At 43.5% G+C, this 26,675-nt stretch overlaps 1 protein-coding gene and 1 long non-coding RNA gene across 15 annotated transcripts in view; one reads left to right on the forward strand and one right to left on the reverse strand.

The window, feature by feature from the left end:
• Nucleotides 1-23,201, reverse strand: part of LOC115510684 — a 103,755-nt gene extending 80,554 nt beyond the window's left edge. For 2 of the 14 annotated variants that reach the window (XR_003967797.2, XR_003967802.1), the window contains exons 1-4: nt 22,587-23,201; nt 21,678-21,766; nt 18,993-19,143; nt 4,167-4,384 (exon numbers count right to left, since the gene is read on the reverse strand). This is a non-coding gene — a long non-coding RNA (uncharacterized LOC115510684). Of the gene's footprint in view, nt 1-3,213; nt 3,398-4,166; nt 4,385-7,497; nt 7,549-8,543; nt 8,665-18,992; nt 19,144-21,677; nt 21,767-22,203; nt 22,223-22,586 lie in introns of those variants that run through there. The other 12 variants (XR_004343408.1, XR_003967803.1, XR_003967813.1 and 9 more) reach the window with 11 other exon arrangements.
• Nucleotides 23,202-23,790: 589 nt separating this feature from the next.
• On the forward strand, nt 23,791-25,391 carry PCBP1 (poly(rC) binding protein 1). The gene has a single exon (XM_030310773.1). The coding sequence runs from the start codon at nt 23,934-23,936 to the stop codon at nt 25,002-25,004; it is 1,071 nt and encodes a 356-aa protein (XP_030166633.1). The 5' UTR covers nt 23,791-23,933; the 3' UTR covers nt 25,005-25,391.
• Nucleotides 25,392-26,675: the final 1,284 nt, after the last annotated feature.

The raw sequence follows: 26,675 nt of genomic DNA on the forward strand, positions 1-26,675 counted from the left end.
TGCCCAACCAAGCCACCCAGGCACCCCGGAATTTGCATTTTAAGTAAGTATACAGCAACCTCCTCCTTTGCCTGCATGGGTAATTCTGATGCATTAAAGCTTCAAAATCATAGCTCTACGAACAGGGCTCATGGAGGGAGGCCCACACTTGAAGCTGACTGGCAATGTCAAAATTAGAGGACTATGTAGAACCAAGAATCAAGCTGGGCATGGAGTAATCTAGAAAGAAAAGTCAGAACGGATTATGAAATTTGAAGGTACCAAAGCAGAAAACAGAAGGCAGGCCATCAGAGCATGGGGCTTAAACAACAGAGGAGTCAAAGATGGGGAGCATTCCTGTGCGAATCACTAAGAGTGGCCATGATCTCTGGCCCTCTTAGGTTGGTTTTCCCAGCAGAGCCCTAGGAGGGGAATACAGATACCTTGCCTCACACAGGCAAGGTGACTGGGCCTTAGACTGCCCAGGATGTGCACATAATCACTCCATCCAACCTTCAAAAGAGAATATATCCCTCTTTAGTAAGTACTGCTCCTATCCCCGTGATTCTCCCCAGGTACCCACCGTGATGCCAGCTACTGGTCAGTCTGTAGAAGACTTCCAGGCCACACAGAAAAACATACAGAATGCCTCTAAGGGCTAATGACTGGCACCAATCACCAAGATTCTCTATTTGGCATATATTAGACCACACTAACACTGCCATACATTCAAAGACCATTCCAGGTCAGAAACTTTGAAGCCCACTGCCTATACAGCTTCAAACCTCACATCTATGCACACCCAGCCAGTCTTCCACTACTACTATGCCTCACCAACAGAATCTACACTCCCATGTCCTTCCCCACAATTCAGACAGAAATTCCACAGATTCAGGCTAGGCAGAGTCCTGAATTCCCGAGACTGCTGAAGCCAGTTCCTATGCATGGTTTGGTAGGAGGAGAAACAGACTGAAAGAGTGATCATTCTATGTAAAGGGAATATCCTCAGCCTACCTAAAGAGAGCACCAGGATTGCTACAGGCTTCTGTACAGGAAACTTTTTTTGAAAATTAGCTAGTTAAACTTAGTGTATTTAAAAGGAGGGAGGAGCTCCTGGGTGGCTCAGTCAGTTAAGCATCTGACTCGATTTCAGCTCAGGTCACGTTTTCACAGTTCGTAAGTTTCAGCCCTGCACCGGGCTCCATACTGACAGTGTGGAGCCTGCTTGGGATTCTCTCTCTCCCCCTCTCTCTCTGCCCCTCCCCCACTCATGCTTGCCTTCTCTCGCTCTCTCTCAAAATAAACTTAAAAAAATAAAAAAATAAAAGGAGGGGAAGTCAGCTCTTCGGAGCAGAAACTGAAGTGTGGAGAAAGGTACATGGTTGGATTTCTGAGGATTTCACATTCAGGTAATTAACTTATAAAATACAAACTAATGTGAAATCTAGCTCAAACCTTTATATGTCAACTACCTGATTCTTCTTTTAATCCAAAAGCTGGTTCCACACTAAAGAGGTGAGAATGCCAAAAGATGATTTACGTAATCCCCAAGATTATTTATGGCCTTAATCTTGAATTGCTTGCCCTGTCCTTTCTTACACTCCACCCACCATCCTGATTCTCTAAGTTTCTGACTTAATGATTCAGCTTCCTGTTTCATCTTTGCCTCACCTTATCCCTAAGGCCTTTTGTTTCTTTCCTTGCTGAGGATTGCATTCCACTCTCAGTTATTCTGCCATCAGCCACTCAAGAGTAAATAATCTACCTACCCAGATCCCCAACTTTTATCCTCAGCACTCATGCTCCCTTCCATGGGCAAGTTCTCTGCCAGACCTACCCTGATTTTGTGAATATATCTGAGAGAGAGACAAGTGTATTAGATGATTCATCTCAAGCATGTTAAATGGCTCATTCAAGAAAATACTGGAATCACCGAAGATGGAATAAGGAGAATGACAATGAGCTAGGGCCAAATGACTAGACCTTACTCTGACATTCTAAGGCACACTTCTTAGCCCTCAAGTACTACTCTGGGTACTCCTACCCAGCACCTCATCTCAAGAGACGCTTCCAGCCCACAGCTGTAGCACTTAGAATACACAGTAAGCAAGACCTAGGCCTTTGCCCAACAAAACTTACCATCTAGTAAGGGAGACAAATAATTACAGTATGTATAATTAAAGGTAATGCACGTAGAGCTGGAAGACTAAGGACAGTCATGGGGCACCGGGGTGGCTCAGTTAAGTGTACAAATCTTGATTTCAACTTAGGTCATGATTTCATGGTTCATGGGATCAAGCCCTGCATCAGGCTCTGCACTGACACACAGTAGAGCCTGCTTGAGATTCTCTATCCCTCTCTTTCAAAATAAACAAACATTTAAAAAAAAAAAAAAAGACAGTCAGGTGAAGTTACACCTAAGCTGAAACTTGAAGGATGAATAGGAGATACCCAGGCAGTGGCAGAGCACTTGAGGAAAAGTGATCCTTTTTTCTTTTTTAAAGTTTATTTACTTTGAGAAGAAGCAACTGTGAGCAGGTGAGGGGCAGAGAGAGAATCAGAAGCAAGCTCTGAGCACTGTCAGCGTGGAGCCCAACATGAGCTTGATTTCACAAACCAAGAGATCATGACCTGAGCTGAAATCAAAACTGTCACTTAACCTGAGCCACTTGGGCACCCTGAGGAAAAGCGTTCTAAGTAAAGGGAACATAATATAAAAAATTCTTGCAGCAAGAAAACACATCTGAAGAGATGGGGGGGGGGGGGGGTAGGGAAGCCAAAGTAGAAGGTGTTCTGAAGCAAATGATGCTGGGGAGACCAAAAAGGGACTCCTGAGACATGCGAAGTTGTTTTGTAATTCACTTAACAAGTATTCACTGAGTGCCTACAATGTGCCAGGCATTGTTCTAGGCATTAGGAAGAGAATAGCGAATAAAACAAACAATACCCTCATTCTCAGAAAATTCTTTTTTTTTTTTAATATAAATTTATTGTCAAGTTAGCTAACATACAGTGTATACAGTGTATTCTTGGCTTCAGGAGTAGATTCCCATGATCCATCACTTACATACAACACCCAGTTCTTATCCCAACAAGTGTCCTCCTCAATGCCCATCACCCATTTTCCCTGTTCCACCAACCCCACACCCCCATCAACCCTCAGTTTGTTCTCTGTATTGAAGAGTCGCTTATGAAATGCCTTCCTCTCTGTTTGTAACTGTTTTTTTTTCTTCCCTTCTCCCATAGTCTTCTGTTAAATTTCTCAAATTCCACATATGAGTGAAAACATGTATCTGTCTTTCTCAGAGAATTTAATTCTAATTGAAGGAGACTAGGGATGCCTGGCTGGCTCAGTTGGTAGAACATGCAACTCTTGATCTCAGGGTCATGAGCTCAAGTCCCATACTGGGTGTGGAGCCTAGTTTAAAAAAAAAATTAAATAAAAAAAATTAATTGAAGGAGATTATAAACAAATACGTGAATAAGACAGAAAAATAACGTATTAATAAGTGTTATGCAAAGATTAAAAAAGGTGATGTGATAGAAAGAATAGGTATGGCTACTTTGGAATAATTAGGTGGTCAGGGGAAGGCCTCTCTGAGAAGATGACATTTAGAAACAGGTATATCAAAACAACAAACAAACAAAAAAACAAACAACCATGCAAAGACCAAGGAAAAAGCATTCCAGATGGGGGTGACAGTACATGTAAAAGCCCAATGTGAAATCACCGAAGTTGTTTTAAGCAGGAAAGTTAGACCATGATCATTTGTATATATTATAAAGATCACTCTGGCTACAATGTGCAGAATGGAACAGAGGTAGGGAAGGATAAAATCAAGACTGGAGGTAGATATGAGAATGGATTATGTACACTAAGATGAGAAGACCCCAACAACAACGGTGACGATGATGATGACAATAATCAATATTCACATAGCACTTACTGGGTGCCAATCTATTGTTCTAAGCATTTTATGTGTGTTAATTTATTTAGTACTCACAAATACTCTATTTTATAAATCAGAAAACTAAGGGACAAAGTACCCGCAATGAAGAAGGAAAGAAAGCAACTGGATCCAAGAAATAATGGGGAGGAAAAGTCCTAGTGACAGGCTGGTTGCTGGCTGTACGAGGGGAAGGGAATGACTACCAGGCTTTGGGCCTATCAAGAGTGTGCTACTTACATGTGATGAGGACAATGGATGACGAGCAAGTGGGGAAGAGCAGGAGGCTGCATTTTGCCGAGTATGCAAAACATCCTTGCGATGTTGTCTACATGAGCAGTTGGATACTGTGGTCCATAGAAAGATCTGGGCATCATCCATGTGTAGATGGTTAAGTGGAGCTGTCAGAGAAGTTGAGATCACCTAGGAAGAGTATGAGGAAAAAGAAAAAAGAAGCCCTAGGAAAGAATGCTAACATTTAAAACACAACAAGAATCATTTATAGCATCAAAATGGAAATACCTTAATGTCTCTCAATAGGAAAGTAGCTATACACAGTGTATCTATTATACAAAAAACTACACAGTAGCCAAAATAAAGGAGAAGTTATCTTTATGTATCAACATGAAATATTATCCAGGTACATTACTGAATCAAAGAAATACTGAAATAATACGTAAAATGTGACCCCATTTGTATAAACACAAAAATAACTCTTTTTCTGGGTTCATACACATGTATGTAAACACAAAGAAAAAAGTCTGGAAGCTACATTTCAAACACTAACAAGGTTACCACCTTTGAGGAATACAAAAATAAGTGAAATGAGAATGGGAGGAGAACAAGAGAATTCAAAATGTCTACCGATTTTCATTTTTTTTAGATTATATTACTATATTCCCTATGAAATTAAAGATCAATTTTTCAAAAATAATGGGGATCTCAGGGTGCCTGTCTGGCTCAGTCAGTAGAGCAGGTGACTCTTTTTTTGTTTTGTTTTGTTTTAAAGAGAGAAAGGGACAGCGTGCACAGCAGGGGAGAGGAGCAGAGAGAGAGCACGTGACTCTTGATCTCAGGGTTGTGAGTTTGAGCCCCACATAGAGCTTACTTAAAAATAATAATCATGGGAATCTGTTATCTTCCCCTCAATTTTTCTGTGAACCTAAAACTGTTATAAAAAAACTTAATTTGTAAAAATTTTTTTATTTTTATTTATTTTGAGAGGGCACAGGTGTGCAGAAGTGGGAGAGGGGAAGAAAGAGAGGGAGACAAGGAGACAGAGAATCCCAAGCAGGCTCTGCACTGTCAGCATGAAGCCTGACGCAGGGCTCAGATCAACAAACTGCGAGCTCATGACCCAAGCTGAAATCAAGAGTCCGACATCCAACTGACTGAGCCACCCAGGCACCCCTTAATTTTTTTTCAAATGAGCAGAAGAGGGAACCTACAAAGGACGTCCTTTGCTTCAGATGCTAAATTTTCTCTGTCCCTTCCACCCCAGATGGCTCTGGTGTTCAGATCTTACAGTTTCCCATCTGCCCACATCTGAGATGTTGACACCAAGCTCCCTAATTCCACCGTCTACCCTGAGTCACTAGACCCAGGCCAAACCTGACCACCAATCCCCTAGCCTGGGCCAGAGTCCCAGGAGGAGAGGTCAAACACTAAAATTTTAAACAAACATGGGAGAATGAGGGGCACCTGACTGGCTCAGTCAGTAGAGCATATAACTCTTGATTTGGGGGTTGTGAGTTTGAGCCCCATGTTGAGTACAGATGCTAACTGTACTCAAGGACAAGGATCAGGTAACCTTGCTGGCCAGCAGAAGTCTCAAAGGGGGAAAAGTATTTGAAAGTCTGGAAGCAGTTTTGCAGTGCTGAGGGATGTGGCTGGGGGACAGTCAGGTAAAATCAGGGGGAAGTGGTATGGGGTGAGTTACAGAAAGAGCCAGTACCACTTATAAAGATTCCAAGCAAAGTGCTATAGCATCATGGAAACTAGTTTCACAACAAAGGGAAAAGGGGAAGCTAAATTCTGTGAAGGGGTTGGGGCAGGGCATGTGTGTCTAGGGGTATCTAGAGGAGACACTTCACATCAAAGCAGCAATTCCAGGAGGCACAGTATAAACATTTAGAAGCTGGAGCAGCAGAAAGAGGCCAAGGACTTGGCTCCTTCCTGAAAAGAATGGAGGTTCTAAAAATGAGGAGAAAAGACACTGAAATAAAACAATGTCTTTCCTTCTGTAGTAACCCAAGGCAGAGAGATCATGGCAGATCTCTGGTGACTGTACTCTTAAGTTTCAAGTGCCTGAGGATGAAAGACTACATATTTGGTCTACATGTTTTCCTGGTTACCCAAAGAAATGGCACTACCTGGGCCCTACCCAACAGGTGATTCACCATCAATTAGTCTATATCACAGCCTGCTGAGCCTTACACTTCACACAGTCACATACCAGACTCTAGAAAAAAAACAACCTGGTATGAGCTGTCAAAGTTCTCTCAGTACCTGACCTCACCCGGTGGGGTAGGTTTCATTTCAAAACTGAAAGGGACTGAGGGCTGGGGAAATCCAAAGATCAACAGAGCCAGGGACAGGTGGTTCCCAGCAGAAAAGGGTCCCAGGCTGGAACTCAAAACAGAAACCAGACCACTGATAAGACACAATTTATGATGTCTGTCTCCAAGCCGTCAGATACTCATATGTTTTCCAATATTTACAATAGGGCATGACCATACTTACCCAACTCCTGACAACTAAGTATCTAGTTATCCAAGTGTTCAATAAACTTCCTGGCTTTATCAAGTCTTTCTCCCTTGCAAAACTAGCTTTATTAAGTTTTAGAGCTCTGGGTTAACTCCAGTAACTGGGATACCTTGTGAATTTTATAGTTCTTCAAATGCGTCACATTTTTATTTATTTATTTTGAGAAAGTCTCAGAGAGAGAGAGCTTGCAAGCATGAGTGCGGAGGGGAAGAAAGAAGGAGAAAAAGGAAGAATCCCAAGCAGGCTCCACACCATCATTGCAAAGCCAGAAACATGGCTCAAACCCACAAAACGTGAGATCATGACCTAAATTGAGATCAAGAGTCAGATACTTAACCAACTGAACCACCCAGGAGCCCCCAAATGGGCCACATTTTAATCATAATTAATTTTATCATCTCTTTGTCCTTCTTCATGTCCCCACGGACCCTCAGCAAAATTCGTGTCTCACTAAAAAATTTCCCAAGTTTTTCATGTTGGCCCTCTCAACAGAGCAATATTCAGTACAATGAAAATATAGGTCATCAAAGAAGTCAAGTTATTTGCTTGAAGTTCATTTTTAACTAGCTGAGTGACCTTGAGTAAGTCATCTTTCTGGACAGTTTCTTCTTCTGTGAAGGTTGGAAACAGATGGAAACTTCCTTGAATTAAGAAAAGACTTAAGTTTTTAGATCTAAAAAAGGTTAACAAGGGGCAAGCAGAGTTACTTTAAAAAGAAACACACCCAAAGCATATCATGATGAAATCTAAGCATGAAGAAAAAAATTTACAAACTTCCAAAGAGAAAGGACAGGTAATTACTTACAAGGAAAAATAATCCTATTGGCACTGGACTTCCCATCTGTATCACTTGAAACTGAAGACAGAAGAAAGCTGCATGTAGACTTTGTAGTGGCTAGAACTACTATTTGAGAATCCTAAACCAAGCCAAGACATCATTCCTACATTATGGTAAAATACAGGAGCACCTGGCTGGCTCAGTTGGTAGAACATGAGACTTTTGATCTCAGGGCTATAAGTTTGAGCCCCACGTTGGGTAGAGATTACTTAAAAATAAAACCTTTGAAATATACATATACATAATTGGGCACAAAAGAACCTTGAAAGTACCACCCAGGCCCCTTTTCTAAGATCACTCAGAGAAAGAAGTACCCTATTCAAATTAATATTTAAAATTGGAATAAAGCTGGGAAAGACAAAGTATACACAAGACATGTTTCCCCTCCCCCCATCCCCAAAAGACCTTTTAATAAGGTTGTACCAAATGACTTCTGATAGCCTTTCCAACTACAATCTAAAACTGTCCTGTATACAACTGCCCCTGGAAGTCTGGGTTTGTGAGTTGTTCATCACCTAGTGGCCTGATGAAGTAAATGCAATGTTGTCAAATGCCCGGATAAACTTCCAGCCATTTTGTGAGCTCTAACAGTGTGTACAGGGCAACAGTCTAATGGACATTAGATTACAAGAGTAGGAAACTGCAAACCCTTCAGACTCATATACTATAGTAGAGACTCAGCTCACCATTTATTCGTTCTCCAAAGATGTGGAAAGAGCCCATACTTTGTGCCTAACCATAAGAAGTGAAGCACAGATCTGTTGCAAGGCTGCACTTGCAAAGCAATAAAAAATAGAGACTGCTTTGTGCAGACCAATCCAAACTGAAAGCAAGTTTAGATGCTATGAGAAAACTACAAATGACTTATAAATAGGAAAAGGGTCTTCAAACATTAACAAGATTGGCATATGGAAGATGGATCATAATTATCCTAAACGGTTCCAGAAGACAGGCCTAAAACTGGTAAGTCATCTCAATTAGATTTAATTTCAAAACAAGAAATAATCTCTTACCCAAGAGAACAAGTCACATATAATGGGATTCCTCAAGAAGTAATGAGCTAGCTCCCCAGCAATGGAAGTATTCAAAAAGAACTTGGGTGATCATCTGTCAGGGGTATGATGGAAAGCGTTCCTGTAACCAGATGGCAGACAGTAGGCAAGGAGATTGACTATGGTAAAGGCTCTTTCCAACTCCAAGAGTCTACTATTCTAAAGAAAACAAAAACAGGGGCACTTGGGTAGCTCAGCTGGTTAAGTGTCCAATTTGATTTCGGCTCAGGTCATGATCTCACAGTTCATGAGTTCAAGCCCCACAATGGGATTCTCTCTCTACCCTCTCACTCTACCCCTACCCTGCTCACACTCTACCAAAATAAATAAACTTAAAAAAAACTTTTTAAAGAAAAAACAAAACAAAACACCACCAATAAATAAAGAATCCTCCCTTTGCTTTTTTTTTTTTTTAAGTTCCTACCAGGCAGTACAACATAGTGGGTTGAATACCACTTTCCACTTGAGTAACTATGGACAAATTATTTAACTCTATTTGCCTCACTTTCATTAACTGTAAATTTAGAATAGTACTTACCTCATAAGATTACAATAAAAATTTAAATAACAAACTCCTGTTAAATACTAATATATAGAAGTGTATCAAACTGGGAGCATGAAAAGGAAAGGTATCTTGGGGGGGGGGGAGGGTGGAAAGTGAAACCTAAATGTGCTGCTTGTTTTAGTTATCTGTAGCCAACTCTTAACCAAAGCATTCCTGACTGTTGCTGGCCAGAGGCTAGGTTCCCTAGGCAACCACCCTCAAAAAAGAGCCCAGACCTACCTTCTTCAGGAAAGCAATGTTCTCTGTCCTAAAATCTGGCATCTTCCCTTACACAAAGCAGACTCCCTAAAACCTCACAAATACCACCACTCCAAAATCAAGGAGTTGAGCAGGTGTTATTCTCCTCACTTCATATGGTCAATCAGAACATTAAGAGTTAGAAGGGATCTCAGAGACCATCTAGAGTGACCCTTTTGTTTAATGAATGAGGACAATGAGGCTAAGAAAAGTGAAGTCCTGGATGTGGCAAGTTGGTGACAAGGTTAGGACAAGATCACAGGCCTCCTTATTTCTAGCCCACTAGTCAAAATCTTCCCATTTTTCAGATGGGAAAAATAGGACTGGACCTACTAAGCCACCTACCATATACTATATACTTTACACAGGAAAGAATAGAAACAATAGAGTGTAGAGATCAAGAATGTGGACTCTAGAGTCAGACTGTGTATTCAAATCCCAGCTCCACCACACACACTATGTGAGTTTAAGCAAGTTTCCTAATCTCTCTGTTTCTATAAAATAGGGTTAGGAGTGACTACCTCATACGGTTACATTAAGGACTAGATGAGATAATCTATGTCAAATGCATGGCACATAAAGTGCTCAATGTAGGGGCTCCTGGCTGGCCTAGTTGGGAGGGGATGCAACTTTTGATCTCGGGGTTGTGAGTTCGAGCTCCATGTTGGGTGCAGAGATTACTTAAAAATAAAATATTTACTGGGTGCCTGGGTGGCTCAGTCAGTTGAGCACCCAACTCTTGGTTTTGGCTCCGGTCATGATCCCAGGGTTATGGGACTGAGCCCCGAGTTGGGCTGTGTACTGAGCGTGGAGTCTCTGAGATTCTCTCTCTCTGTCTGCTCCCTTCCCTGACTCGCACAAAAGAAAGAAAGAGAGAGAGAGAGAGAGAGAGCGAGAGAAAGAATTTTAAAAATAAATGAATAAAATAAAAAATAAAGTGCTTGATATATACACTGCTCAGCTTCTCATCATTACCAGTTGTATAAGGAGTAACAATCATAATGACAAAAGACACTAGACAAGCTCCTACTTAGGTCCAAGAGCAGTGGGTAAGATACAGGTGTTTATTCAGCTCCATTTCCTGGCCCCAGCCAGGGAACACTCAACCCCTCAGCAGACCATAAATAACCCATCACTCATTCATTTGTTTGGATCTAGGGAACAATCACTTGAGAGAATAACCAGTACATGCTACAGTGTTAAGAACACAGATAAAGGGGTCCCTGGGTGGCTCAGTTGGTTAAGTGTCTGACTTCAGTTCAGGTCATGATCTCATAGTTCATGAGTTCAAGCCCTGCTTCAGGCTCTGTGCAGAGCCTGAAGCTGCTTCAGATTCTGTGTCTCCCTCTCTCTCTTCCCCTCCCCTGCCCTCGCTCTCTCAAAAAATAAATTTAAAATGTTAAAAAAAAAAAAAAGAGCACAAATAAAGCTTCCATAGGTCTGAACCCAAGTGTGACCTTTAGATCTATGCTCACCTCAAGTTGGACAAAATGTGGTTCTTGTCCAGGCTCTCACCCTCAATCCATAATGGCGGTACAATGTAATGGTTAAGAAACAAGAGCGCTGAATGGGGTGCCTGGCTGGATCAGTCAGTGGCATGCAACTCCTGATCTCAAAGTTTTAAGTTCAAGCCCCATGTGGAGCCTATTTAAGGAAGGAAAGAAGGAAGGAAGGAAGGAAGGAAGGAAGGAAGGAAGGAAGGAAGGAAGGAAGGAAGGGCAATGGAGTTTGACTTCCCAGGCACAAATTACTGTTCTGTCATTTATATTTGCTGTGTCACTAAGGCAAATTAACTTCCCTCTTTCTAAGCCTCTGTTTCTCCATCTACTTTTATTACAATAAAATTTGGTGAGCACTTTCTATATGCCAAGTACTGTGCTTTACAGGGCTTACATCATTTAATCGTTACAACCTCATGAAGCAGTTACTATTATTATCTTCATCTTACAGAAGAGGAAGAAGAGGCAGTTTTCTCACTCAAGACCACACAGCTAGTTACTGGCAAAGCTGTGAAGTGAGTATAGAAAGTTTGACCCCAGAGTCTATGCTCTTTACTCCTACACTGCTGTACTTCTCAAGGCACCAGACTTCATGTGGTTGCTATGCTGTTAAAATAAGACAATCTACATAAAGTGCCTGGTTCATCAGTTAGACACTACTATTATTGCTGTTGTTATCATCATCAATCCCTTTGAGCCTCTTCAAATAGTACTTCCTGAACTCCAACTTCACCTAAAAGGAAATGGTTGTTTGCCTACGTAGACACCAGCTCACCACGCAGCCTGGGGTGGGGTTCTAGTATTTCACTGCCCTTCTGTAATACAAAAGTAATAACCTGAGTAGAAACACAAGGAAATATTTTCTAAAAACCTGTTACTCTGTAAAAAACAATATATTAATGTATTTTTTTAAATAATCTTTTTTTTTTTTTACGTTTAACCCTAAAGCCCAAACCCAGGACCCTAACATCTTTGTTTTTAAAAATAAAATCTTTATGGGGCTCCTGGGTGATTCAGTTAAGCAACCAACTCTTGGTTTCGGCTCAGGTCACGATCCCACGATTTGTGAGATAAAGCCCCACGTCGAGCCCTGTGCTGACAGCGTGGAGCCTGCTTGGGATTTTCTTGTCTCCCTCTCTACTCTTCCCCTGCTCACACTCTCTCTCTCTCAAAATAAACAAACATTTAAAAACATATATTAAAAAAAATCTTCACTACTCTCGGTAGAAATGAAACATAAGCGTATTAAAAAGTTTTTTGGGGGTTCCTGAGTAGCTCAGCTGGTTAAGCATCTGACTTTGGCTAAGGTCATGATCTCACAGTTTGTGAGTTCGAGCCCCACATTGGGCTCACTGCTGTCAACGCAGAGGCCTCTTCGGATCCTCTGTCCCCCTCTCTCTCTCGGCTCTCTGCCCCTCCCAAGCTCACACTCTCTAAATAAATAAACATAAAGAAAAAAAAATTTTTTTTTCAGTGGCACCTGGGTGGCTCAGTTGGTTAAGCATCTGACTCTTGATTTCGGCTCAGGTCATATTCTCACAGTTTGTGAGTTCAAACCCTGTATCGAGCTCTGTGATGATAGTATAGAGCCTGCTTCGGATTCTCTCTCTCCCTCTCTCTCTGCCCCTCCTCCACTAGCACACACTCTCTCTCTCTCTCTCTCAAAATAAATAAATAAACTTTAGGGACACCTGGGTGGCTCAGTCAGTTAAGTGTCTAACTTCAGCTCAGGTCATGATCTCACCATTCACGGGTTCAAGCCCCACATCAGGCTCTGTGCTGACAACTCAGGGCCTGGAGCCTGCTTCAGATTCTGTCTTCCTCTCTCTGTTCCTCCCCTGCTCTCTCAAAAATAAATAAAAGATTTAAAAAAATTAAATAAACTTTTTAAAAATACTTTATAAAAAAAAAGGAAATTCTTCTCTCTTTCCCTTCTCTACTGCCCCACTCTCAAAATCAGTATTTACTCATTTCATCCTCATAAGAAGACAGACTGACGTCGGGGTGCCTGGGTGGTTCAGTCGGTTGGGCGTCTGACTTTAGCTCAGGTCATGATCTCGCGGTTTGTGAGTTCGAGCCCCACATTGGGTTCTGTGCTGGCAGCTCAGAGCCTGAAGCCTGCTTCGGATTTTGTGTCTCCCTCTCTGTTCCTCCCCCACTCGCATGCTGTCTCTCTGTCTCTCAAAAATAAAGATTAAAAAAAATTTTTTTTTTAAAAAGAAGAAAGACTGATGTCATTTATCGTTATCTCCATTTGACAAGTGCAGAAACTGAGGTTCTGAGAGGTTCAAGACCAAACAGTTAGTACATCGATGACCACAGTTTCTGGAAAAGAACTTTCAGATATGGAGGAAGGTAAAGATAGTAAACTCCTTCACTTATCTTGAAAAAAGTGGCTGTGGGGCGCCTGGGTGGCGCAGTCGGTTAAGCGTCCGACTTCAGCCAGGTCACGATCTCGCGGTCTGTGAGTTCGAGCCCCGCGTCAGGCTCTGGGCTGATGGCTCAGAGCCTGGAGCCTGTTTCCGATTCTGTGTCTCCTTCTCTCTCTGCCCCTCCCCCATTCATGCTCTGTCTCTCTCTGTCCCAAAAATAAATAAACGTTGAAAAAAAAAAATTAAAAAAAAAAAAAAAAGAAAAAAGTGGCTGTGACAGAGGTTCCTAGAAGATATCTAAAAAGAACCAAGACTGATAGCAGGATTTTAAAGAAGCTCCTGCCCCAAAAAGACAAAACTAAACAGAAATTATAATCCAAAAAGCCAGTAATGCAGTGAGCTATCAGCAATCCTGCCCTCCCAGAACCAGTACAAATTATTGATAAGCCTGATAAAGCAAGACTTCACCTCTGAAGAGATCCATACCCTTGCACACTAGTCCCTACCTCCACCTCCCCAATTACAAAATGATGTAACACTTTATCCTGTTAGAGAACACAGTACTGTTCAGGTCAAAATAAGCATATTTTAGACTGAGCAACTTGAGGGCAGGAACAATATATTATTTATACATATCTTTCCCTCATTATCTGGTACACAATCCCCCATACATTCAATACGTTTTTGTTTAAAATCTGAATAAATGTATTCATTCAACTGCAATGTGCTAGACAGTATTCTAGGAGATGGCAATATAGCAACAAGCAAAACAAAGTCCTAGTCATCAGGAAATTTACATTCCAGTGGCAGGTGACAAATAATAAACATACTATAGTAGAGAGAGTCCCCAGTACAGTGCTTGGCACATAGTAGGCATCCCTCAATAAATATGTGAAGAATGAATGAATGAATAGTACCTCAAACAGTGATAAGTTCTGTGGAGAAAAATACAGCAGGAAAAGGGAAGAAGGAATGAAGAGGGCAGGAGATGGCTTTTACTTTAAATAGGATGGTCAAGGAATGTTTCACAAACTAGGTGACAAGAGCAGAAACCTGAAGGAGGTAAGGGAGGAGAACATACTGGTAACTGGAAGAAGTATTCCAGGCAAAGAACACCACTAAGAAGTTCAAGGCTTGGCATGCTGGAGCAACTGCAAGGAGACCAATGTGTCCAGAGCACAAGGAGAAAGTGATAAAAGATGAGGTCAGAGCAGCTGGGGGAGCACTGAATATGCTATGTGGCCTCTTAGATCACTGTAAGGACTTTAATTTTTAACATGGGTGGGACCCAGTGAATAGTTTTCAGCAGAGGAGTGGAATGATTTGATGTAAACTTAACAAAACGACTCTGGTCACTGTTCAGATTAGACTGAGGGAAGACAATTTAGAAGGCTATTCTAAAAGTAGCAGGGGAAGTGGTGAGAAGTGTTCAAATCCGGGATGTTTTTTAAGGTAGAGCTCATAGGACCTACTAGTAGATTAGATGAAGAGAGCAAGAAAAGGAAGAGAGTCAAGGGAGAGTCCTCCATATGTTCAATACAACTGAAACTAAAATGGGGAAGAATTGGCAGAGGTACATGTTTGAGAAGAGAAGTTCCAGAATTAATTTGCTGAATACATTAAGCTCAAGAAGCTATTAAATAACCAAGTGGAGATGATATCTTGTAGGCAGTTGGATATGAGTCTTGAGTTCAAGGGAAGACATCCAAGCTAGTACTATACACTTGAGAGCTCTCAGGGTATAAATGGTATTTGAGGTCTTGAAAGAGAGCACCTAGGGAATGAGTATAAACAGAGAAGGGATGCAAGGACTAATCTGAGTACTCCTTCATTAGAGGCTGAGGAGATAAGGAGGAATCAGCCAAAAGGTGGGGGGGTGAGAAGGAGGGGCTGGTGAGGAGGGGGGAAACCAACAGAGTGGCATCCTGGAAGTCAAACAAAACTAATGTGCAAGGAGGGAGTTTCAGGTGCTACAGGGTCAAGAAGATGACTGAGAAGTGACCACTGAATCTGTGTGCTATTTTCCAAGCATGTTCTTCCCTACTCTACATATAGTACTTTTTTTCTTTTACTCCAGGTAAAACCCCAGTATTGTCCAATGAATACACATAAGGTTTTTATTTAATGCAGCTATATCCATGCCCACAACAGATTTTACATAGGGAATAATGTTAAATGCTTTGTCTGGTTGAATTAACTAACAATGTTCCCTAAGTCTTGTTTGTGCTCAGTAGGTGAGATCAGAAAAATGAGCTTTAGGGGCACCTGGGTGGCTCAGTTGGTTAAGCATCTGACTTTGGATCAGGTCATGATCTTGCGGTTCGTGAGTTCAAGTCCTGTATCCAGCTCTGTGCTAACAGCTCGGAGCCTGGAGCCTGCTTCAGATTCTATGTCTCCCTGTCTCTCTTCTGCCCCTCCCCTGCTCCTGTTCTGTCTCTCTCTGTCTCAAAAATAAATAAACATTAAAAAAAAAAAAAAGAGCTTTTTAAATGTATTTCTTTTGTTCTGCCATAAAGTAGCAATTATTCTTGAAATCCTTTCCCTCCCCCCTAACTCAAAGATCCTAACCAACTAAACAAAGACCCTAAACTTCCACACATACACCTCCTTAAAAACAAAGCAGAATACAATCAAATCCAAAAGTTGGATAAGAAAGGGATATGCTGGGGCGCTTGGCTGGCTCAGTGAATGGTGCATGCGACTCTTGATCTCAGGGGTTGTAAGTCTGAGCTCCACATTGGGTACAGAGATTAGTTAAAAATAAAATCCTAAAGAAAAAAAAAATGGCGGGGCGGGGGGATATGCTATGCCTTGCACCTTCTTTCCTTTATTGCACAGAAGTTTAATAACCATTTGCTAATTCAAAGACTGTGCTTTATTTACATTTTCTTCTTACAATCTATAGACCAGAAGTACAATTTGCGATAGCTTCATCTTTTACAAAAAAAATTTTTTTAATATTTGAAAGAGAGCGAGCAAGCAGGGGACAGACAGAGAGACAGGGAGACATAGAATCTGAAGTAGGCTCCAGGCTCTGAGCTGTCGGCACGGAGCATGACACGGGGCTTGAACCCACAGACTGTGAGATCATGACCTGAGCAGGAAGTCAGACGCTTAACTAAGCCATCCAGATGTCCCTCTGATACCTTCATCTTTTTTTTTTTTTTTAATTTTTTTTAATGTTTATTTATTTTTGAGACAGAGAGAGACAGAGATGAACGGGGGAGGGGTAGAGAGAGAGGGAGACACAGAATCGGAAACAGGCTCCAGGCTCTGAGCCATCGGCCCAGAGCCTGATGCGGGGCTCGAACTCGCGGACCGCGAGATCGTGACCTGGCTGAAGTCGGACGCTTAACCGACTGCGCCACCCAGGCGCCCCTCTGATACCTTCATCTTAAAAGAGAATCCTGCTACAAAATAAGGATTTAGACTTTTTGTGCTCTAGTAAGCATAATCAAGTCTCAATAATGTACACTTCTAAAGCAGTACAACAATCACAAAAAACTGGATCATGCAAACATCCTTCATACCTTCCTGAAGTGGCTTCAACTTCTGAATGGACTGCATACTCTCTGCCTTTGGGCTTTTGCTTCCCTGCCTGGAGTTACTCTTTCCTGCCCTCCACCTTGTAATCTGCCAACTTGGGACTCAGCCTAAATGTCACCTTCACTAGGCAGTCATTCTGGATCCCCTCCAAGGCTGAATCAAGGGCCTTCTTCTAAGCCCGTAGCATCCTCTGCTTACTTATATCCTAATACCTTAACATATTGTACTGCAAATCTGTTTACTTGTCAGTGTCCCTTTCCAGATCATAAACATCTTGAAGGCAAGAACAGGATCTCATTCATTTTTATATCCTTAGTGTCTGGGACATATCAAGCAATCCATAAGTATTTGCTGACTGGGGTGCCTGGCTGGCTCAGTTGGTAGAGCATGCAACTCTTGATCTTGGGGTAGTGAGTTCAAGCCCCACACTGAGAGTAAAATTAAACTTAAAAATAGTAATAATTGAAAAAAAAATTGCTGACTGAATGAATAGGATAAAATTTGACCTGGAATACTTTAATGTGATTTTTATAGCACATTTTCCTTGATAAACCAATAGGACTAAGGCTAATATTGAAACTATTGGTGTCTAATCACATCCCCAGCTGATAGTAGAAACAAATTTTCCCTACTTGATATTAGAAAAAGAAGATTAAAAAAGAGACATGGTGCTTCAGATCAGTTCATGAGTTCTCATACCAGGTGCTCTTTCTTGGTGCAAGCCTATGCTTCCCACATCACATAAGGAGCAAATGAACCTCGGAATTGTTCTCTTCATATCCGTTCCACTGATCTTGTTTTCTTCTCTTTTCTCTGCCCTTGTCTTTTTCCTTTTCTTATCTTTTTTCCTTCCTCATTTTCTATACTTTACATTTGTACTCTGTTCTCATTTTTCCTTTAATTTTTCTCTGCACTCCATTCTCCATGACTTATTTCAGTCAGAGTAACCCTTGGGAATCCATAGGCATTACTTTCCCCAACCGGGAGAACTTAGACCAAGGATGCTGCTGTATTTCCTGGGCACTTTTGTAAGGCACACCAATATATTTCTTAAGTTTCTGAGAAAACTCAGTATTAACCCCATAACGGCAGCACAGGGTCACCAGTATATGAGATTATTATTATAAATATTGTTCCTATCTACAAAGTGGGTAAGAAATATTTCGTAGGTTATACTTTGTAGTATCCCAGAAAGTGATAGGGTAAATATCCTCTCAGTTTACTATAATTTCAAATAAAAGAAATATGAGAAGCTAAATCTGAAAGAGTAAGAGAAGAAGAAACCATGTTGGTTTTTTGTTTGTTTATTTTTTGCAAAACTGCATGTTGGTAGGGCAAATTTAAAAAGCTGTAATGGGGCGCCTAGGTGGCGCAGTCGGTTAAGCGTCCGACTTCAGCCAGGTCACGATCTCGCGGTCCGTGAGTTCGAGCCCCGCGTCGGGCTCTGGGCTGATGGCTCGGAGTCTGGAGCCTGTTTCCGATTCTGTGTCTCCCTCTCTCTCTGCCCCTCCCCCATTCATGCTCTGTCTCTCTCTGTCCCAAAATAAATAAACGTTGAAAAAAAAAAAATTTTAAAAAGCTGTAGTACATTTGCTGGAAAAGGTAGATTGGGGGGCGGGGGGGGGGCAGGGATGTGGTCCCTGCCTCCACGGCCTCATCAAGGAATAATTCCCACCACTTCCCAAACCCATAAATGTAAACATTAGACAAAAAGAGGAAAGAGCTTTTCTTAAACCAAAAGAATCAGGAACCTAACATAAGTGGACTAGATGCTCTGGGACAGAAAAATAAAGGCTGGATTGAAAGCTTTCTGAGTTAAAGATAAAACTATTCCATGTGTCAAAGTCAGTGCAACTAGCATCAAAAGCCAAGGAGAGGAACAATCCACAACTAGAAGTCAAGAGACCCAGCTCAGGTCCTGACAAGCTGTGTAACCTTAGGCAAGTCACTTCATTCCTCTGATCTATAGATAGCTCTTCCATAAAACAGGCATATTTATACTTTTATGGCAAGGGTGTCTGTGATGATTAGTAAATAATGTGAAATCACTTTAAAACATTTCATAAACATGCCAATGTGAGGTAAAAGGAAGCAAAAATCCCTCCTCTGAATGGAATATAAATCCTGTGGTTCAATTTCCAAAGTCTAAGCCTGACTCACCTTCCCAAACTCATTAAACCCCTTAACTAACCTGCAGTCATTCAAATGGGAGGAGAAGAGTCATGTGTGAGGCTCCAGGGGTGGGGCAGTGACTATTTAGTCAATTGTTCCATATCTCAGTGGCTTCATCTGTAAAATGGGTGGTGTGGAATTCAATCACGTATACACAAGATACTGCAGGTCTGAGGAAGGGAGGGGGAAATTTACCGTAAGTAAAATATTTACATAATCCTCCTCCCTCCCAGAGATACCCAAGATCATCAAGTATCATCACTCCCTGGATAGAATTAGAAAAGATCATTTAATCTGTTGTTTTACACGTGGGAAAACCAAAGCCCAGTTTTGAACTGGGTTGTAGACTTCTCAAAGTTAGACAGTGGGAGAGCTGGAGCTAGGGGCCAGAGCCACAGATTCCCAAGTCCAATGTCCTCTTTACCAGATCTCTGGGTCACCCATGACACCAATGCCCTGTACAACACACTATCAACACCAATGCAGATTACAATTTAATTAACAGCCAAACGTAGCCTACAGGGGGGGTGTGGGGGCTATAGGACTCTGGGGGAAACAGAGAGGCTGGGAAGGGGAAGTCTTTATTGAAGGAAGAGGTGAGTAGAATCAGGGAGGTACTCAGATAAGAAGGAATTAATGGAAAATTTCAGGCAAAAAGGCTTTAAATAGACAGGAAGAAAGACCCAACATACACATTTTTCTTCAGGGGAAATAAATATGTGACAGATTTAGAGACCAAAATATTTTGTTTTGTTTTAACTTTTTTTCACATTTACTTATTGTTGAGAGAGAGAGAGAGAGAGAGAGAGACAGAGTGTGAGCAGGGGAGGGGCAGAAAAAGAGGGAGACACAGAATCCAAAGCAAGTTCCAGGCTCTGAGCTGTTAGCACAGAGCCCTATGCAGGGCTTGAACTCATCAACTGTGAGGTCATGACCTGAGATGAAGTCAGATGCTTAACCGACTGAGCCACCCAAGCACCTCATACAGACCAGAGTATTTTGAATAAGGATATAACTCTTCATTACATAGAATTTCTCTTGTTGCCTCTTCAGTTTGTTTGTAACATTTACTAATAATTTTAATTCCCTAAACAACTCTGTCTCCCTTAAAGACAAGGCCATCTGCAGAGACCACATCTAGCTCAGTGGTAAATATACAGGCTCTGGGCTCAGACTGCCCAAATTCAAATCCATATTTTACTATTTAATAACTGTGTGTTAGACAAAATCCTTCACCTTTCTGTATCTCTGTAAAATATAAATTGCATCACTTTCATCTAAGGAGTTTTGTGAGGATTAAATGTGTATATTAATCATTTTGGTCACAACCTTATAACAGTTTGTCACTTCAGTTGTGATACACCTTTTTATTTCATGTAAATGAACAGAAATTACCAGAGTACACCGCATACAGTAAAAATAAATACTGTTTTACAAAGATTTGGTTTCTGTTACATATGCCTATGTATATATGAATTATTTTGTAAAAATGTTATCTCTTGACGGCTTACTTTTAAAACTGTTGGGGTGCCTGGCTGGTTCAGTCAGTGGAGCACGTGACTCTGATCTTGGGGTTGTGAATTCGAGCCCCACAATGGGTATATAGATTACTTAAAAATAAAATCTTAAAAAAAAGGAGGGGAGGACTTGGGTGGCTCAGTGAGTTAAGCAACCAACCCTTGATTTTGGTTCACGTCATGATCTCATGGTTGGGTTCATGAGATCAAGTCCAGCTCCATGCTAACAGTACAAAGCCTGCTTAGGATTCTCTCCCTCCCTCTCTCTCTCTCTCTCTCTGCCCCCCGCCCCCACCCACACACACACATACCCCTACCCCACTCAGGGGCTCACTTGCACACTTGCACACTCTTTCTCTCTCAAAATAAATAAACTTAAAAAAAAAATGTGAGAGCCACTGAAATAACATACAGAATAAAGCTTCAAACAGTGCCAGTCACAAAGTTAGCACTTAATGCTAGTACTGCCATTGTTGCTATAACGTACCCACCAATTAAAGTTGGTTATAGAATTACACAAAGTAACGCAAAGGCACTTTGAAAACTATGATATAAGACATTAATGTAAGTTAAAAGAAGCAAAAAGCCCTTCTCTCCATCTCTAACATCCACACAAGTAGAGCCCTGTTCAGGCACATATTCCTTGCTTGACCTACAAGTTATTCGTTACACTGAACTGAAGAGTTCATAGACCATGATTTCCTTAACACTGTCATGCTCTGTCAATATTTGCGGAGAAATGGAGGCTTGGCGCCAAAGTGAAATTATTTATTTTTACTTGGTTGGGACACTGGGGTGAGGAAGGCGGAAGTCGTGCCCATGGGTAGCTAAAGGAAGCAAGTGAGTCAGAAACTGCTTGCTCCCACAGAGCCAGGGAGACTTGAATGTGCCACAGACAAGGCTGGACTGACACATACTTCAGCCTTTGGGTAGGGCTGAATCATTTCCCACTCCCAATTCTCACCCAGACACCAATTTTTTAATTAAAAAAATTTTTTTAAATAGCATTTGAGCCAAGGTATAGTTCACACCAGGAAAAGCTGGGAATCCCCAAAAGATACAAACGGGGTGACTATGCACCAAAAGGTTACCTGAGAGGTTCTTTTAAATGACAAGCTCACCTAAACTTCAAATAGCACTTAAATTTTAAAACACTGACTTACAGAAAAATTTGAGAAAGTGCTCACCAATTAGGAAATCAGAAGGTCTGGAATCCATCCTCCACTGTGTGACTTTGAATTAGTCACTTCATCTCTCTGGGCCTAAGTGAATTCATCTGTTAGAGAAAGAGAGAGAAAAAGATAACACCTACCTCAGATCACTGTAAAAATTAAAGATAGTATGCAGTAAAATGCTAGCACAGGATCTTGCGCTGGTAAATGCACAATAACATCTGTCCCTCCATACTGAAAGTTAATACCACTTGTGGTAAACTTAGGTTCACCGTCAGCTAGCCTCTGAAAATGGTCACAGGTATCCAAACTGCTTCATGAAAATTCTAAGAAATTTTATAAGACCATTTCTCAGTCTCTCCAGCACACCAGCCTGGGCTAGAGGTCTAGGTAATCAGTAACTTCCCATCTTATTTCTTAAAGCAGTGATTCCTAAATGCTTTGGTAACTGGGGGCCCAAATCATCCACTGGCACTGCCCCCCCCCCCACCATTACCCATTATTAAACTTAAGACTATGAGAGACTCGGCATCACACCTACATTTTACAGTTATAAACATTCCCATTTCAAATTAATGGGGGAAATGCATTCAAATTCGGCAGCTTAGGTTTGGACCAGAGTGGTTAGAGCACTGGCTGCGAGGGAAAGGCGCTGGCCAACACGCACGGGGTGGGGAGGTGGGGGCATTTTGGAGCTTTCGGGTCGACCCCAATTTCTCGTTGGCAACGAATCCAGGCCACGTGTCGCCATTTTGTGTTCTGGAAACATGGCGGCCACCCCGTGGGGAAGGAAAGGGGCGGAGGGACCGCCACGTTAGCTGCTTTCCCTGAGGGATCCTGAAGCACGTTGTGCAGACGTCTGTCTGTGTGCCTTTTCTGTCTGGCTTAGCCGAAGGAAAGAGAAAGGGCTAGAAATAAACGTACAGGAGCCTCCCGAGCGACCTTTCTTTGGCGAGAGGGACGTGCGGTGGCGAACCGGCAAGAAAGGCCTTCCAAGATGGCGGGCCCGACAGGGGCCGCCCCCAAGGGGAGCGGGGCGAGGCGATCGAACCAAAAGGGGAAACGGGGGAAAGGCCGAAACGCAGAAGCGGGAAAGTGAAGAGTGTGGGGGGAAATCGCAAGAATTCTCCAAGCACTAAGTCAGCAACCCTGACTAAATGCGGTCCCAAAAGGAGCACACCATTGTCCTAAATGCCTGTCGAGACTGCCACGACTAAAACGACACTGTGGGATTTCTGTAGGTTCAACCGAAAGAAACTTGCAAAATGCAAACAAAGCATTATGTAAATGGACGCCATTCTTTTTTTAAGGCCCTGTTTCCAACACTTCCCACAAGTCATCAACAGAGCCGCGACTCTAGCGGTGGCAGGGGTGGGTTTCGGTCTTTCTCCTCACCAGCTGCCGTGGGGAGACCAGGACAGGGGTGGGGGGCCTGGTACGGGGCGCCCGGACGCCTGGGGCGAAGGGGCCCCACGTGCCCACGCGCGCGCGCGCGCGAGCACGCGCCCACCACACAAGCCTCGCCTCGCCGCCCCTCCCCCCCGGAAGACCGCGGCTGCCCCTCCCGTCTCCCCACACCCTCGCGCACGCGCTCTAGCCGCCTCACGCGCACGTTTTAAACCGGCGGCGTCCCAGCTGCCGCCTGCAGTTACCGCCGGGGCTGCCCGTGTCGCTCCGCATCCAAGCCCTTTTTGTAAGGCGGGAAAATAATGTGTCGCCCCCACTCACAACATTAACATTCCCAAACATCTGCCGGTGCCGCTGGAGTTAATAAAATGTACGTTGGTTTTAAAACCTTGCCGGACTCACAGATTCTGCCCATCGTGGCTTTATCTTCAATGCTAAGCTGTTAAAAGAGTTTTTTTTAAACCACCATGCGAAGGTTGGCGCAATCTTGTGACCTAAAAAATACGGGTCCTCAGTTTTTTTCAAGGGGTCCTGCGCGGCAAGCACTTCCGGGGTCAGAGGGTACGCGGGGTTGAAAGCGGGCTTCCCGCCCCGCCCAGACCGCCGAGGCTGCCGCCGGAGTCGCCACCGCCGCGCCCTCGCCCACCCGCCCGCCCGCCGCTCCCGGCCCCGCTCGCCCCCTCCGCCGCCGCCGCCCGCCCCTGCGACGACGCCGCGGCCTCCCGCCCGCGCCCGCTCGCTCCCGCGGCCCTCGCTCGCCTCGCGCCGGCAGTTTTGGGCCTACACCTCCCCTCCCCCCGCCAGCCACCAAAGACTTGACCACGTAACGAGCCCAACTCCCCCGAACGCCGCCCGCCGCTCGCCATGGATGCCGGTGTGACTGAAAGTGGACTAAATGTGACTCTCACCATTCGGCTGCTTATGCACGGAAAGGAAGTAGGAAGCATCATTGGGAAGAAAGGGGAGTCGGTTAAGAGGATCCGCGAGGAGAGTGGCGCGCGGATCAACATCTCGGAGGGGAATTGTCCGGAGAGAATCATCACTCTGACCGGCCCCACCAATGCCATCTTTAAGGCCTTCGCTATGATCATCGACAAGCTGGAAGAAGATATTAACAGCTCCATGACCAACAGCACGGCGGCCAGCAGGCCCCCGGTCACCCTGAGGCTGGTGGTGCCGGCCACCCAATGCGGCTCCCTGATTGGGAAAGGCGGGTGTAAGATCAAAGAGATCCGCGAGAGTACGGGGGCCCAGGTCCAGGTGGCGGGGGATATGCTGCCCAACTCCACCGAGCGAGCCATCACCATTGCTGGCGTGCCGCAGTCTGTCACCGAGTGTGTCAAGCAGATCTGCCTGGTCATGCTGGAGACGCTCTCCCAGTCTCCGCAAGGGAGAGTCATGACCATTCCGTACCAGCCCATGCCGGCCAGCTCTCCAGTCATCTGTGCGGGCGGCCAAGATCGGTGCAGCGACGCTGCGGGCTACCCCCATGCCACCCATGACCTGGAGGGACCACCTCTAGATGCCTACTCGATTCAAGGACAACACACCATTTCTCCGCTCGATCTGGCCAAGCTGAACCAGGTGGCAAGACAACAGTCTCACTTTGCCATGATGCACGGCGGGACCGGATTCGCCGGAATTGACTCCAGCTCTCCAGAGGTGAAAGGCTATTGGGCAAGTTTGGATGCATCTACTCAAACGACCCATGAACTCACCATTCCAAATAACTTAATTGGCTGCATAATCGGGCGCCAAGGCGCCAACATTAATGAGATCCGCCAGATGTCCGGGGCCCAGATCAAAATTGCCAATCCAGTGGAAGGCTCTTCTGGTAGGCAGGTTACTATCACTGGTTCTGCTGCCAGTATTAGTCTGGCCCAATATCTAATCAATGCCAGGCTTTCCTCTGAGAAGGGCATGGGGTGCAGCTAGAACAGTGTAGGTTCACGTATAACCCCTTTCTGCTGTTTTCCCATGATCCAACTGTGTAATTTCTGGTCAGTGATTCCAGGTTTTAAATAATTTGTAAGTGTTCAGTTTCTACACAACTTTATCATCCGCTAAGAATTTAAAAATCACATTCTCTGTTCAGCTGTTAATGCTGGGATCCATATTTAGTTTTATAAGCTTTTCCCTGTTTTTAGTTTTGTTTTGGGTTTTTGGCTCATGAATTTTATTTCTGTTTGTCGATAAGAAATGTAAGAGTGGAATGTTAATAAATTTCAGTTTAGTTCTGTAATGTCAAGAATTTAAAAATTAAAAAATGGATTGGTTAAAAAATGCTTCATATTTGAAAAAGCTGGGAACTACTATCTTAAACTCTTTGTTGGTGCTTTTTTTTCCCTTCCCTGTTAGCGTTAGGCCTTTGTAGGGAGAAGGTTGGGCCCATCCTTGGTGTTCTGTCCAGCCCTTTTCACCTATTGGTAAGATTCCATTCCCTTTCTGTCCCAACAAAGGAACATGGCAGGCTGGGCCTGCTTTGGGATATTTGCAGAGACAGAGGGGCTCTCCCGGAGAGTGACATCCCTCCAGCCAAGTTCCAGAGAGAGGTCTCTGCCCATTTCTCTGGTAGAAAACCTGGGTTTTCTCTGAAAAAGTATGGCCATCCGTATAAATTCTGATGAATGGCAGTGTGTCCTCCCCTCTTGCCAGCCCCACCCCCCACCCCCCACCCCAATCTCACTGGGAAAACTCTTAGCCAGGAACAAAAAAATGTTCTGAGGTGGGAGGAGCCTGGGGGGAACCCAGAGAAGAGGTGGGGGAGGGAAAAGGGCTGGGCTGGAGCTGGGATGGGAGGGAAAGGGGCAAGGGTGGGTTTGAGGATTTGGAAGAGGGCAGGGGTGGTGGTAGGGATGGAGGGGTCTTGGGCACCAGGACAAAATGGGGGATGGTACCAGCGGGGCGCATGTGTCGAGCATGCACCTGTGGCAAGCAGCCTGTCAGAGGATGTTATTACACCTGCCAAGTGGTGAATCCAGAAACAAAAGAGGCCCAGCTTCTAACTCTTCAGCTGTGTGCAATGTTAGAGAAACCATACCAGGAAATAATCCTGCCTAAATGGGGCAGGCCTCACAGACAGGATTGTAGACAGATCCGTTGACTATAGTCTGAAATGGTGTTAAAAATGCAGATACCTGGGTCCCACCCCCCAAATCTAAAAGGAAGACCATTTTTAACAAGACCCCGAATCGTTCTTAGATTTGAGTGCCACTGATTTCACCGGTGGATTAGGAAGATCTTGCTGTGAAGGCCTAGTTGCCTTATGTCCACACCAGCCAGTAGGATTAGGCTAGACTTCATGAGAAGAAAAATTCTCTACCATTAGGCAAAGACACGCTAGAAACAGCAATATAAGACAGTGAACGATTAGGTGCCAAAGTGATTAGTTCAAACCCCAGGCACTGTGGGAGATCACTAACAGCAAAGAGAAATTCCTGTGGGAGGGGAGTATTCCACAATATTTGTTGAGGCTTATTCTCTACAGGATATCTGTTCTTTTTTTCTAAACTACAGACCTGGTTTTGAGAGTCCCTGGAGGTAAGATTGGGGCCTACCATACATTTTATACACAACTGTGGAGTTAGGCAGGCAGTCACTGAAGGG

The sequence above is a fragment of the Lynx canadensis genome, chromosome A3 (assembly GCF_007474595.2).
Source record: "Lynx canadensis isolate LIC74 chromosome A3, mLynCan4.pri.v2, whole genome shotgun sequence".
NCBI classification, from domain to species: Eukaryota; Metazoa; Chordata; class Mammalia; order Carnivora; family Felidae; genus Lynx; species Lynx canadensis.